The sequence below is a fragment of the Anolis sagrei genome, chromosome 4 (assembly GCF_037176765.1).
Source record: "Anolis sagrei isolate rAnoSag1 chromosome 4, rAnoSag1.mat, whole genome shotgun sequence".
Lineage (NCBI taxonomy): Eukaryota > Metazoa > Chordata > Lepidosauria > Squamata > Dactyloidae > Anolis > Anolis sagrei.
The window spans coordinates 246833481-246847651 of NC_090024.1; the positions used below are offsets into that span (position 1 = coordinate 246833481).

Below are 14171 nucleotides of genomic sequence, written 5' to 3' on the forward strand. Positions count from 1 at the left end.
TAAAAATTCAATTTCATTTGTTAGTAAATTAATATTGTGTAAGGGAGAATTCACTATGTTGTTACATTGTCGTGTTCTTTTTTAAAAACACTACACAAACATTATGCATTATACTCCTAGGCGGGAAAATTCATTCCTTTCTAGACTTTGAATCTGTTCTCATGGCTTCTAACTGGGAATTTTAAAAATATGTTTATATTTAATCCCTGTTTTAATCTTTGCATATTTCTTTATTTTAAGTTGCATGCTTCACTCTCACTGAAGCTTTTTTCACATTCCAGGCATTTACAGTTTTTTCCTAGTGTGAGTTTGATTATGTTTGGGTAGATCTTCACTGCAAGGGAAACTCCTTCCGCACTCCAGGCATTTATAGGGTTTCTCGCCACTGTGATTTCTTTGGTGTAAGTGCAGACTCCCATTTTGTGAGAAACCCTTTCCACACTCCAGGCATTTATAGGGTTTCTCACCTCTGTGATTTCTTTGGTGTAAGTGCAGACTCCCATTTTGTGAGAAACTCTTTCCGCACTTCAGGCATTTATAGGGTTTCTCACCACTGTGATTTCTTTGGTGTAAGTGCAGACTCCCATTTTGTGAGAAACTCTTTCCACACTCCAGGCATTTATAGGGTTTCTCCCCAGTGGGAGTTCTTTGGTGTGAATATAATTCTGCACTCTGCGCAAAGTTCTTTACACACTCCTGGCATTCATAAGGTTTCTCTCCTGTATTTCGTTCTGAGCAAAGCACTTTCCCCACTCCAGGCATTTATACGGTTTCTCAACAGTGTTGAGTTTTTCGATGCTTATGTAAATTTCCACTCTGAGTGAATCTCTTTCCACACTCTGGACATTCATAGGATTTCTCCCCAGTGTGAGTTCTTTGATGCGAACGTAGGCCTTCACTGTGAGTGAAGCTTTTTCCACATTCCTTGCATTCATAAGGTTTCTCCCCAGTGTGAATTCTTTGATGTGAACGCAGAGCTCCGCTCCAAGCAAAGCTCTTTCCGCACTCCAGGCATTTATAGGGTTTCTCCCCAGTGTGACTTCTCTGATGCAAACGTAGTCTTTCAATGTGGGCAAAGCTTTTTCCACACTCAAAGCATTTAATGGATTTCTCTCCACTGTGACTTATTTGATGTAAACGTAGTAGACTACTATAGGCAAAACTCTTTCTGCACTCCAGGCATTCATAAGGTTTCTCCCCAGTGTGAGTTCTTTGATGTGACCGTAGAGCTCTGCTCCGAGCAAAACTCTTTCCGCACTCCAGGCATGTATAGGGTTTCTCACCACTATGAGTTCTCTGATGTGAATGCAAATTCCCAATCTTAGTGAATTTCTTTCCACACTCTGGACATTCATAGGGTTTCTCCTCAGTGTGAGTTCTTCGATGTGAATATAGATCTGAACTACGAGTGAAGCTCTTTCCACATTCCTGGCATTCATAAGGTTTCTCCCCGGTGTGAGTTCTTTGATGTGAACGTAGCTGTACACTCCAAGTGAAACTCTTTCCACACTCTGGGCATGTATAGGGTTTCTCCCCAGTGTGGATTCTCTTATGTGAATGTAGCTTTCCACTCTGAGTGAAGCTCTTTCCACATTCTTTGCATTCATAAGGTTTCTCCCCAGTGTGAATTTTTTGATGTGCCTGTAGAGCTCCGCTCCGAGGAAAGCTCTTTCCACATTCCAGGCATTTAAAGGGTTTCTCCCCAGTGTGACTCCTTTGATGTGAATGCAAATTTTCACTCTGAGCAAAACTCTTTCCGCACTCCAGGCATGTATAGGGTTTCTCACCACTATGAGTTCTCTGATGTGAATGCAAATTCCCAATCTGAGTGAATTTCTTTCCACACTCTGGACATTCATAGGGTTTCTCCCCAGTGTGGGTTCTTTGATGTGAACGTAGATTTCCGCTCTGAGTGAAGCTCTTTCCACATTCCTGGCATTCATAAGGTTTCTCCCCAGTGTGAGTTCTTTGATGTGAACGTAGAGCTCCGCTCTGAGCAAAGCTCTTTCCGCACTCCAGGCATTTATAGGGTTTTTCCCCAGTGTGAATTCTTTGATGTAAATGTAGACCTTGACTGTGAGTGAAGCTCTTTCCACATTCCTGGCATTCATAAGGTTTCTCCCCAGTGTGGGTTCTTTGATGTGAACATAGATTTCCGCTCTGAATGAAGCTCTTTCCATGTTCCTGGGATTCATAAGGTTTCTCCCCAGTGTGGGTTCTTTGATGTGAGCATAGATTTCCGCTCTGAATGAAGCTCTTTCCACATTCCTGGCATTCATAAGGTTTCTCCCCAGTGTGGGTTCTTTGATGTGAACATAGACTTCCGCTCTGAATGAAGCTCTTTCCATGTTCCTGGGATTCATAAGGTTTCTCCCCAGTGTGAATTTTTTGATGTGACCGTAGAGCTCCGCTCTGAGCAAAGCTATTTCCGCACTCCAGGCATTCATAAGGTTTATCCCCAGTGTGGGTTCTTTGATGTGAACGTAGATTTCCGCTCTGAGTGAAGCTCTTTCCACATTCCAGGCATTCATAAGGTTTCTCCCCAGTGTGGGTTCTTTGATGTAACTGTAGATTTCCGCTCCTAGCAAAGCTCTTTCCGCACTGCAGGCATTTAAAGGGTTTCTCCCCAGTGTGAATTCTTTGATGTAACTGTAGATTTCCGCTCCTAGCAAAGCTCTTTCCACATTCAGTGCATTTATATGCTTCCTTCCCCATGTTTCCCTTTCTGAACTCTGAGTGAGGTGAAGAGTTCAGCCAGATCGGCACCTTCGGAGTATTTCTTCTTCCTATAGGACTGGTTTCCTTGCTGCACTTCTGAATTCCAAATTCTTCAATATCCACTAGAGGTTGAATGGTTTCCCGTCATGACAAATGTGGCCCCAAAGAATGCTCCTTTCCCTGGTGAAGAAAGAAGAAGTGAAAGAGAAGGGATGAAAGCCAAAACCTTCGATTCTCCCCCTATTATTTTTATTTTTACCCCGTTTTATCTCTCCAGAAGGAGACTCAAAGCGACTTGCATTCAAAGCATTTCAGCACAATGTAAAATCTACACACACACACACAATTAAACTGAATTAATTAGCATTGGTATTAATTTTAGTTTATTTATTTATTACCATATTTATATAGATAGCACTTTGGACATGGAATTGGATATGGAATTGACTGGAATGGTGATATGGCTATTAATGTCAATTTCTGTGTTTTGGGTTATGTAGTAGATTTCCAAAATGTGTTTTTAGAGCTGTAAGCATGTGTATGTAATCATGTCCAGCAGGGATAGTGTTAACGAACCACTGAGTTTTGTATGAATCCTAGAAAGGTCTATGTGTGTGTCAGTTCCTGCTTCTTGTGTGTGAGGCCGGATGCTTTCAATGGAATGTGAAGGAAGCGTATCTACTGCTTGTGATGAAGGCTCAGCGTAGCCATTGCTGATTCCTCTTTTGCCGGAGACAGATGCTGCTATGTAACTCTGCTGAATATAGCTGTAAATAAAGCTAATGGTTTAATTACTTTATGGCTGTGTGCAGGGACAGCTTTTTTGCCTCGCCAACCGAGGAGCCACCGCCGAGAAGGCCCTGTCTCTCGTTCCCACCAAGCGCATCTGAGACAGCAGGAATATTGCATTCAAATCACCCCTGACAGATGGCCATCCAGCCTCTGTTTAAAAGCCTCCAAAGAAGGAGCCGCTACCACACTCCAGGGCAGAGAGTTCCACTGCTGAATAGCTCTCACAGTCAGGAAATTCTTCCTCATGTTCAGATGGAATCTCCTCTCTTGTAGTTCGGAGCCATTGTTCCATTGCGTCCTAGTCTCCAAGGAAGCAGAAAACAAGTTCACTCCCTCCTCCCTGGGGCTTCCTCTCACATATGTATACATGGCTATCATGTCTCCTCTCAGCCTTCTCTTCTTCAGGCTAAACATGCCCAGCTCCTTAAGCCACTCCTCATAGGGCTTGTTCTCCAGACCCCTGATCATTTCAGTCGCCCTTCTCTGGACACATTCAAGCTTGTCAATATCTCTCTTCAATTGTGGTGCCCAGAATTGGACACAATATTCCAGGTGTGGTCTCACCAAAGCGGAATAGAGCATGGGGAGCATGACTTCCCTAGATCTAGACACTAGGCTCCTATTGATGCAGGCCAAAATCCCATTGGCTTTTTTTGCCGCCACATCACATTCCTGGCTCATGTTCAACTTGCTGTCCACGAGGACTCCAAGATCTTTTTCACATGTACTACAGTTATACACCATTGGGTGTGGTCCAAGCTTGCTGGTTGACCTACATTACCAGCTGCACATGATAATTAAGGTTTTTCTTCAACACACACACACACAACTTGCTGTCCACGAGGACTCCAAGATCTTTTTCACACGTACTGCTCCCAAGCCAGGTGTCCCCCATTCTGTCTCTTTGCATTTCGTTTTTTCTGCCTAAGTGGAGTATCTTGCATTTGTCCCTGTTGAACTTCATTTTGTTAGTTTTGGCCATTCATCTCTCTAATCTCTCAAGATCGTTTTGAATCCTGCCTCTGTCCTCTGGAGTATTGGCTATCCCTCCCAATTTGGTCCCGTCTGCAAACTTGATGATCCTGCCTTCACATAAGCCATTAATATAGATCCTGAGCAGGGCCAGGCCTAGAATGGGACCCTGCTGATGGCACTCCACTCATCACTTCTTTCCAAGATGAAGAGGAATCCTTGGGGAGAATCACCCTCTGGGTTCATCCATTTAACCAATTCCAGATCCACCGCACCGTAGTTTTGCCTCGCCCACATTGGACTAGTTTCCTTGCCAGAAGGTCATGGGGGGCCTTGTCAAAGAAGGCCTTCCTGACATCCAGGTACGCCACATCCACGGCATCATTCCGCGCATCTACCCAGCTTGTAACTCTATCGGAAAAAGAGATCAGATGAGTCTGGCATGACTTGTTTTTGATAAATCCATGTTGACTATTAGCGATGACCGCATTTGTTTCTAAGTGTTTGCAGACCGCTTCCTTGACAATCTTTTCCAGAATCTTGGAAAGATTTAAAGACTGATATTGAATAGGAATGAAGAACGAAGTAACGAATCTAAGGACTGAAATTGCGAAGGGTGAAGCTGTGATGTGGAACTTAAAATATGAATTTCAGATCCATATAAATATAGATGGAAACAGAGTCCGCGCAAGTCTAGATGCATTTGATGAATAATGAATCAATGAAGGTTGGAATTAAGGTTGGAATTAAATCTATATAAATAAAAATGTAATGTTCGTTTGTGGGATTAATATAACTCAAAAACCACTGGACGAATTGACACCAAATTTGGGCACAAGACACCTAACAGTCCAATGAGTGTCCATCACCCCTAAACACACACACACACACACACACACACACACAAACCCAGCAGAACAGACTTAAACCCCCCCAAAATACACCATATATACATATGTACACATACACTCATATACATATACACATGCACACATTCAAACACACACACACATATATATGCACAAACACACACAAATGTACACATATACACACATACATATACATATACACATGGACACAAACACACACACACACACAAACCCAGCAGAACAGACTTAAACCCTCCAAAAATACACCATATATACATATGTACACATACACTCATATACATATACACATGCACACATTCAAACACACACACACATATATATGCACAAACACACACAAATGTACACATATACACACATACATATACATATACACACGGACACACAAACCCAGCAGAACACACTTAAACCCCCCAAAAATACACCATATATACATATGTACACATACACTCATATACATATACACATGCACACATTCAAACACACACACATATATATATGCACAAACACACACAAATGTACACATATACACACATACATATACATATACACATGGACACAAACACACACACACACAAACCCAGCAGAACAGACTTAAACCCTCCAAAAATACACCATATATACATATGTACACATACACTCATATACATATACACATGCACACATTCAAACACACACACACATATATATGCACAAACACACACAAATGTACACATATACACACATACATATACATATACACATGGACACAAACACACACACACACACACAAACCCAGCAGAACACACTTAAACCCCCCAAAAATACACCATATATACATATGTACACATACACTCATATACATATACACATGCACACATTCAAACACACACACACATATATATGCACAAACACACACAAATGTACACATATACACACATACATATACATATACACATGGACACAAACACACACACACACAAACCCAGCAGAACAGACTTAAACCCCCCAAAAATACACCATATATACATATGTACACATACACTCATATACATATACACACGTACACATTAAAACACACACACACATATATATGCACAAACACACACAAATGTACACACATACACACATACATATACATATATACATATACACATGGACACACACATACACATATATATACACACGTATACACACAAATATGCATATAGACAAGCAAACACATATACACAATATGCATGTACACATATAAACACACAAATATACAAACACACACACACATATATATATACAAACACAAATATATATCAAACGACAAGAAAGGAGATTCCATCTGAACATGAGGAAGAACTTCCTGACTGTGAGAGCCGTTCAACAGTGGAACTCTCTGCCCCGGAGTGTGGTGGAGGCTCCTTCTTTGGAAGCTTTTAAACAGAGGCTGGATGGCCATCTGTCAGGGGTGATTTGAATGCAATATTCCTGCTTCGTGGCAGAATGAGGTTGGACTTCCAACTCTTTGATTGTATGACTCTATATACACACACATAAACACATATATACACACACAAAACACATATACACAGACTAGGCCACAGCAACGCCTGACAGGGGACGGCTAGTCTATATAAATAAAAAAGTAATGTTTGTTGGTGGGATTAACGTAACTCAAAAACCACTGGACGAATTACTGCCAAATTTGGCCACAAGACACCTACCAACCCAAGGAGTGACCATCACTCAAAAAATAGACCTTGATATTTGGGAGTTGTAGTTGCTGGGATTTATAGTTCACCTACAATCAAAGAGCATTCTGAACTCCATCAGCAATGGAATGGGCACACAACACTCCCATGACCAACAGAAAACACTAGAAGGGTATGGTGGGCATTGACCTTGAGTTTGGGAGTTGTAGTTCACCTCCATCCAGAGAGCACCGTGGACCCATAAAATGATGGATCTGGACCAAACTTGGCACGAATATTCCATATGCCCAACTGGGGACACAGATGGGGCTTGGAGGAAATAGACCTTGACATTTGGGAGTTGTAGTTGCTGGAATATATAGTTCACCTACAATCACAGAGCATTCTGAACTCCTTCAGCAATGGAATGGGCACACAACACTCCTATGACCAACAGAAAACACTAGAAGGGTCTGGTGGGCATTGGCCTTGAGTTTGGGAGTTGTAGTTCACCTCCATCCAGAGAGCACTGTGGACACTGTGGCTAGCATATAAATGGATCTCGCAAAACAAGGAACCACGATGGAGGAGGAAGGCAAAGGGAGGCAAGCTTGGAGGAAATAGACCTTGACATTTGGGAGTTGTAGTTAATGGGATATATAGTTCACCTACAATCAGAGACCCTTCTGTACTCCTTCAGCGATGGAATCGGCACACAACACTCCCATGACCAACAGAAATCACTAGAAGGGTCTGGTGGGCATTGGCCTTGAGTTTGGGAGTTGTAGTTCACCTACATCCAGAGAGCACCGTGGACTCAAAGAATGATGGATCTGGACCAAACTTGGCATGAATATTCAATATGCCCAACTGGGGACACAGATGGGGCTTGGAGGAAATAGACCTTGACTTTTGGGAGTTGTAGTTGCTGGGATATATAGTTCACCTACAATCAGAGACCATTCTGAACTCCATCAGCCATGGAATCGGCACACAACACTCCCCTGACCAACAGAAATCACTGGAAGGGTCTGGTGGGTATTGGCCTTGAGTGTGGGAGTTGTAGTTCATCTCCATCCAGAGAGCACCGTGGACTCAAACAACGATGGATCTGGACCAAACTTGGCACGAATATTCCATATGCCCAACTGGGGACACAGATGGAGCTTGGAGGAAATAGACCTTGACTTTTGGGAGTTGTAGTTAGTGGGATATATAGTTCACCTACAATCAAAGAGCATTCTGAACTCCATCAGCGATGGAATCGGCACACAACACTCCCACGACCAACAGAATGCACTAGAAGGGTATGGTGGGCCTTGACCTTGAGTTTGGGAGTTGTAGTTCACCTCCATCCAGAGAGCACCGTGGACTGAAACAATGATGGATCTGGACCAAACTTGGCACGAATATTCCATATGCCCAACTGGGGACACAGATGGAGCTTGGAGGAAACAGACCTTGACTTTTGAGAGTTGTAGTTGCTGGGATTTATAGTTCACCTACAATCAAAGAGCATTCTGAACCCCACCAACAATGGAATCGGCACACAACACTCCCATGACCAACAGAAAACACTAGAAGGGTCTGGTGGGCATTGACCTTGAGTTTGGGAGTTGTAGTTCACCTCCATCCAGAGAGCACCGTGGACACTGTGGCTAGCATATAAATGGATCTGGCAAAACAAGGAACCACGATGGAGGAGGAGGAGGGAGGCCAAGGGAGGCAAGCACTGACCTTGGGCGCTCGTGGTTTGGCCTGGCCAGAGAAGGCCTTCTTGGTCAACACAGGAAAGGAAGAGCAGGAGAGGGAAGCCAACCGGAAGGAGATCGGAGGAAAGAAGAGGAAGCACCACCATAGAGATCGAAAAGCGAGAGAGAAACCGGAAATGAGGAGGGAAGGAATAGACAGCCGTACCCGGAGGACTAGGGAAACCATAGAGAAAAGACGAGACAGAGCGGCCAAGGGAAAAGTAGAAATATCTCAGTGAAACTTAGAAATCTCTCATCAGCCAGAGAAGCAGAGGGCGGAAACAGAAGAACAGCCTGCCTCAGGGGAGCGTGCTTCCTCCATCCATGTTCAACATCTACACAAATGACCAGCCACTGCCAGAAGGGACAGAGAGCTTCATCTATGCTGATGACCATGCCATCACTGCCCAATCAGGGAGCTTTGAGATGGTTGAACAGAAGCTCTCCGAAGCTCTAGGTGCCCTTACTGCCTATTACAGGGAAAACCAACTGATCCCTAATCATATATCATATATATAATATCACAGAGGACGACCACCTCACCCGCCTCATAGGAAACCTGCTACACAACAGGAGCTTTTTTGTTGAGTTCCAGGGCCAGAGAAGCAGATGGCGGAAACAGAAGAACGTCCTGCCTCAGGGGAGCGTGCTTGCTCCATCCATGTTCAACATCCACACAAATGACCAGCCACTGCCAGAAGGAACAGAGAGTTTCATCTATGCTGATGATCGTGCCATTACTGCTCAAGCAGGGAGCTTTGAGATGGTAGAACAGAAGCTCTCCGAAGCTCTAGGTGCTCTCATAGGAAACCTGCTACAAAACAGGAGCTTTTTTGTTGAGTTCCAGGGCCAGAGAAGCAGATGGCGGAAACAGAAGAACGGCCTGCCTCAGGGGAGCGTGCTTGCTCCATCCATGTTCAACATCTACACAAATGACCAGCCACTGCCAGAAGGGACAGAGAGCTTCATCTGTGCTGATGACCATGCCATCACCGCTCAAGCAGGGGAGCTTTGAGATGGTTGAACAGAAGCTCTCCGAAGCTCTAGGTGCCCTTATTGCCTATTACAGGGAAAACCAGCTGATCCCTAATCTAACTGAAACACAGACATGTGCCTTTCACCTCAAGAACAGAGAAGCATCCCGAGCTCTGAGGATTATTACCTGGGAAAGAAGGAATCCCATGGGAGGATTGTAGCGCACCCAAATACCTGGGAGGAGTCACTCTGGACCATGCCCTGACCTACAAGAAGCACTGTCTGAACATCCAGCAAAAAGTGGGTGCTAGAAACAATATCATACGAAAGCTGACTGGCACAACCTGGGGATCACAACCAGACACAGTGAAGGCATCCACCCTTGCGCTATGCTTCTCTGCTGCTGAGTATGCATGCCCAGTGTGGAACACATCTCACCATGCTAAAACAGTAGATGTGGCTCTTAATGAGACATCCCGCATTATCACGGGGTGTCTGCGCCCTACACCACTGGAGAAATTACACTGTCTAGCCCAGGGGTCCTCAATCTAAGGCCCGGGGGCCCGGATATGGCCCTCCAAGGTCATTTACCCGGCCCTCACTAAGGGTCAACTTAAGTCTGAAACTACTTGAAAGCACAAAACAACAACAACAACAACAACCATCCTATCTCATCAGCCAAATGCAGGCCAACACTTCCCATTGAGATATTAATACATTTATTTTTGTTTAAATTGTTTTTCATTTTAATTATTGTATTATTTTTAAGTGTTTTTGCACTACAAATAAGATATGTTCAGTGTGCATAGGAATTCATTCATGTTTTTTCAAATTATAATCTGGCCCTCCAACAGTTTGAGGAACCTGGCCCTCTGTTTAAAAAGTTTGAGGACCTCTGGTCTAGCCGGTATCGCACCACCTGACATCCGCCGGGAAGTAGCAGCCAATAGTGAAAGGACCAAGGCAGAGACATCTCCAGCCCATCCCCTGTTTGGGTATCTCATTGAGTATCAGCCATGGATTGAGGTTCTGGGTTTGAGCCTGCCACTTTTGGACTCTCGCTTGCTGAGGTGTTCCAGAGATTGTCTCTGTAGATCTTAGGACTATTTCTTGATTTAAGTCATTGACATGCTGGATGATACCCAAACAGGGGATGAGCTGGAGATGTCTCTGCCTTGGTCCCTTCACTATTGGCTGCTCCTTCCCGGCGGATGTCAGGTGGTGCAATACCGGCTAAGCAGTGTAATTTCTCCAGTGGTGTAGGGCGCAGACACCCCGTGATAATGCAGCATGTCTGATTAAGAGCCACATCCACTGTTTTAGCGTGGTGAGATGTGTTTCACACTGGGCATGCGTACTTAGCAGCAGAGTAGCATAGCGCAAGGGTGAAATGGCAGGGAGAAGGTTTGAGGAAAAGAGACAAAAGAGAGATCCTGAGACTTGAAAAGCACGGCCTTTATTCTCGGTTGGCGCCAACTGGATAGGGACCCTCCTGGTAAGCCAGGAAAGAAGGGCACAGAACAAAGGAAAGGCTTGGTTTATATACCTTTTGAAATAATTATGCATGCATCACCATGTGCGTCACAAAATTCTACTTTTACATTGACTTCAATAGCATATTTTCAAACTCCACACCTTGTCAATCTTCATTAGTGTTCTATCTAAAAAGTGGCTATTAATGAACACCAGCGCCAGAATGTCTACCAGACCTGATAGCGGGTTTCTCCATCCATCATTAAGATAAGGTCCTCTTTGCTTAACATCTTTGCCTGCAAGAACAGGAGAAAGAGGGTGTCTTGGCTGCTCACTCCTACACCGGTGAGAGAAGCAGGTCAGAGAAGGAGGCCTTAAAACTGCTGTCTCCCAGCTCCTCTTTGCTTAACATCTTGCCTGCAAGAATAGGAAAAAGAGGGTTGTGTTGCTGCTCCTGTTGTGTGGCTCCTCCAGCTCAGACATTTCATCTGGTGCTGCTGCTGCTCCCGGCTCCAGCGTTGTGTTGCTGCTCCAAGTTGTGTTGCTGCTCCAAGTTGCGTTGCTGCTCCTGTTGTGTGGCTGCTCCAGCATTTCATCGTGTGTTTTACTCCAGGCTGCTGCTCCACTCGTGTTCCATCTTGTTGCGACCTAAGGTTTTGGCCTGTCGACTTTCTGCAACGCTTGTGTTTACCTACAGCGTGTGTGTTCCATCGCGCTAAAGTTGTCTCCAACTCACCGGATCACCCTTTACAGCAGCCTACCTAGTCATCAATTACTATCTTAATTGCCTCGGCTTGCCTTATCGCTTCCATTTTTAGAACTTCCGGTTAAGATGGCGGAGAGGCAGCAGCTGACCTACGGAGCGGTCTGGTGAGATTCTCAATCCACCTCCCTAATCCTTACCATCCGGAGCTTCCCCGATTACCAACCACCCCCACTGGCAACCCGAGGACTCGAAGGAGCCCTCGGGGGGCCTTTTGGTGGGTTTTACTGAAGAAGGGAAGCTAAGAGAGAGGAAGAGGAGAGGTAGAACACCGAGGCCATTTCCATCCTGGCCTGGCAAGAGCGTTCCCTCCCGGCCACCTGACCGCTAATAGCCTGACCACCTAAGTCGTCGATTTCCCACGGACTGGACTTACAATCTCTGGTGGGCTGCCTTGTCGGTCCCCCTGTTGCTGCTTTGGCTCCGGTGCTGGCTGCCTGCTGCTTTGGCCTCCGCCTGCCTCTGGGCCCTGGCCTCCGCGGCCGCCGGGCTACCCGTGCTCCGGCCAGTCCTGCTATTGCTCCTGCTCCTGCTCCTGGCCGGGGGCCGATCCTCCCTGGGTTGCGGGATCTTCGCCCGTGGTGTTCTGTCGGCGCCCGCTTTTTGGCGCTTGGCTTGGCTGCTCCGTTGTCCTCGGCGCCAGCGCCGGCGCCCTCCTGCTTCTTCTGCTTGGAAGACCTTGGCCGCCATTGCCTGGAGGACTGGGGCGGCCGCTGGGTGAGAACCTTCCTGCCGGGCGCCGGCTCTCCGACGTGCCGGCCTACGAACACGCCGGCTGGCCCTGGGGCGCCGACCTCGGCGTGGAGTACCGACTTCCCCAGTGGGACCTCCGCGGAGCCTCCCTGCCGACGCGCCGGCGTTTCCACCTTGCCAGAAGGCCCTGGCCGCCATTGTTTGGAGGACTCGGGCGGCCTTTGAGTGAAGACCTCCTGCTCCAGCGCGCGTCCCACCTGCTTCCGGCGCGCCGGCCTTTGGAGCGCGCCAGCTGCCGTTCGGCGCATCGGCTTTCCATCGGGCCTTCTCACCAACGCGCCAGCTTTTCCATCTACTGAGCGATTCATAGCTAAAGGATACTACCACATTGAGACTGTAAGTCCATCGCTGGTTGGTTGGAATCATTTTTTGGACATAGCTGCTGTTACAAAGTTTCCATCAACCGCCTCTTTGAGATACCATCTTTTATTGTCATCCTTCACCTATCGCCTCCACTCCGGAAGAAACGTTATCAACTAGCGTCAGACTCTAGTAGCCATTGGGGCCTTTATTTACCTTTTCTTGTAAAACTCTATCGTCTTTCATAAGACTTTCATAAGATCTCCACCCTTGACTCTGCCCTATGTCTGTTGTATAGGGGGGAGGGGGGTTAAATCTTGTTGTACTGCTGTTACACTATTATTATGACCATCTTGGCCAACGTTGCTAATTCTCCATCTGCCAGCACTTAAGCCACTAGGTGTAACCTGCACTTTAGACCTTGTCACTTCAATTGCTGAGTGCACTTTAAACTCTCGCACTTTAATCCCATTAACCTCCATTACAGCACTTTAATTATTACCAACGGGTTAGATCAATGCACTTTATTGCATCTTGCACTTTAACATCTGCTGATACTTGAAGCCAGTAACTTGTACCAACGTTGCCCCATCGCTGTTATCCATGTCGGCTCTCATCCTTTGGTATTTGTTAACAACATTGTTGATAAACTGGGAAGGGAACAGAGAGTGGAGTGGGGGGCTAGATCATAGAAATAGCATTGCAAGGTTAGGAAAGGACTGGAAGGAGGTTGTATGGCATAAAGAGAAGTCATTGAAACAAATAATCTGGAAAGAACTATGGGATGAAGCCACAAAATTGAAGTGCAATATGGACGAGGAGAGGTATTCCATTGGCCGAGGGGTCCCCATAGAAACCATAACGGGGAGGCGGAGATGCGGGAAAGGGAGACCGCCAATTCGGTCTAGAGATAACGGAAAATTTAAAATAACTCAAATTCGGCCTAGGGATAGAAAAAGAAATTTAAGAACTTGTAATCGGTCTCCTGACATGGTAAGTGGGTGTACCAAGGATAGCGGTCCCTCTGGGTTGAAGCTGGTACTGCTGAACGCCAGATCTGTCAACGGAAAAACATCTTTCATCCAAGATATAATTCTGGAGGAGCGGGCAGATCTGGCGTGCATTA

The 14171-nt window shown here is 45.7% G+C and overlaps 1 protein-coding gene across 3 annotated transcripts in view; it reads right to left on the reverse strand.

The window, feature by feature from the left end:
- Positions 1-14171, reverse strand: part of LOC132772920 (zinc finger protein 658B-like) — a 53243-nt gene continuing 39072 nt past the window's right edge. The window contains exons 1-2 of one of the 3 annotated variants that reach the window (XM_067468305.1): positions 8768-8997; positions 1-2898 (exon numbers count right to left, since the gene is read on the reverse strand). In XM_067468305.1, coding sequence (XP_067324406.1) covers positions 775-2715 — 1941 coding nt within the window. In that variant the 5' untranslated portion in view covers positions 2716-2898; positions 8768-8997 and the 3' untranslated portion in view covers positions 1-774. The other 2 variants (XM_067468306.1, XM_067468310.1) reach the window with 2 other exon arrangements.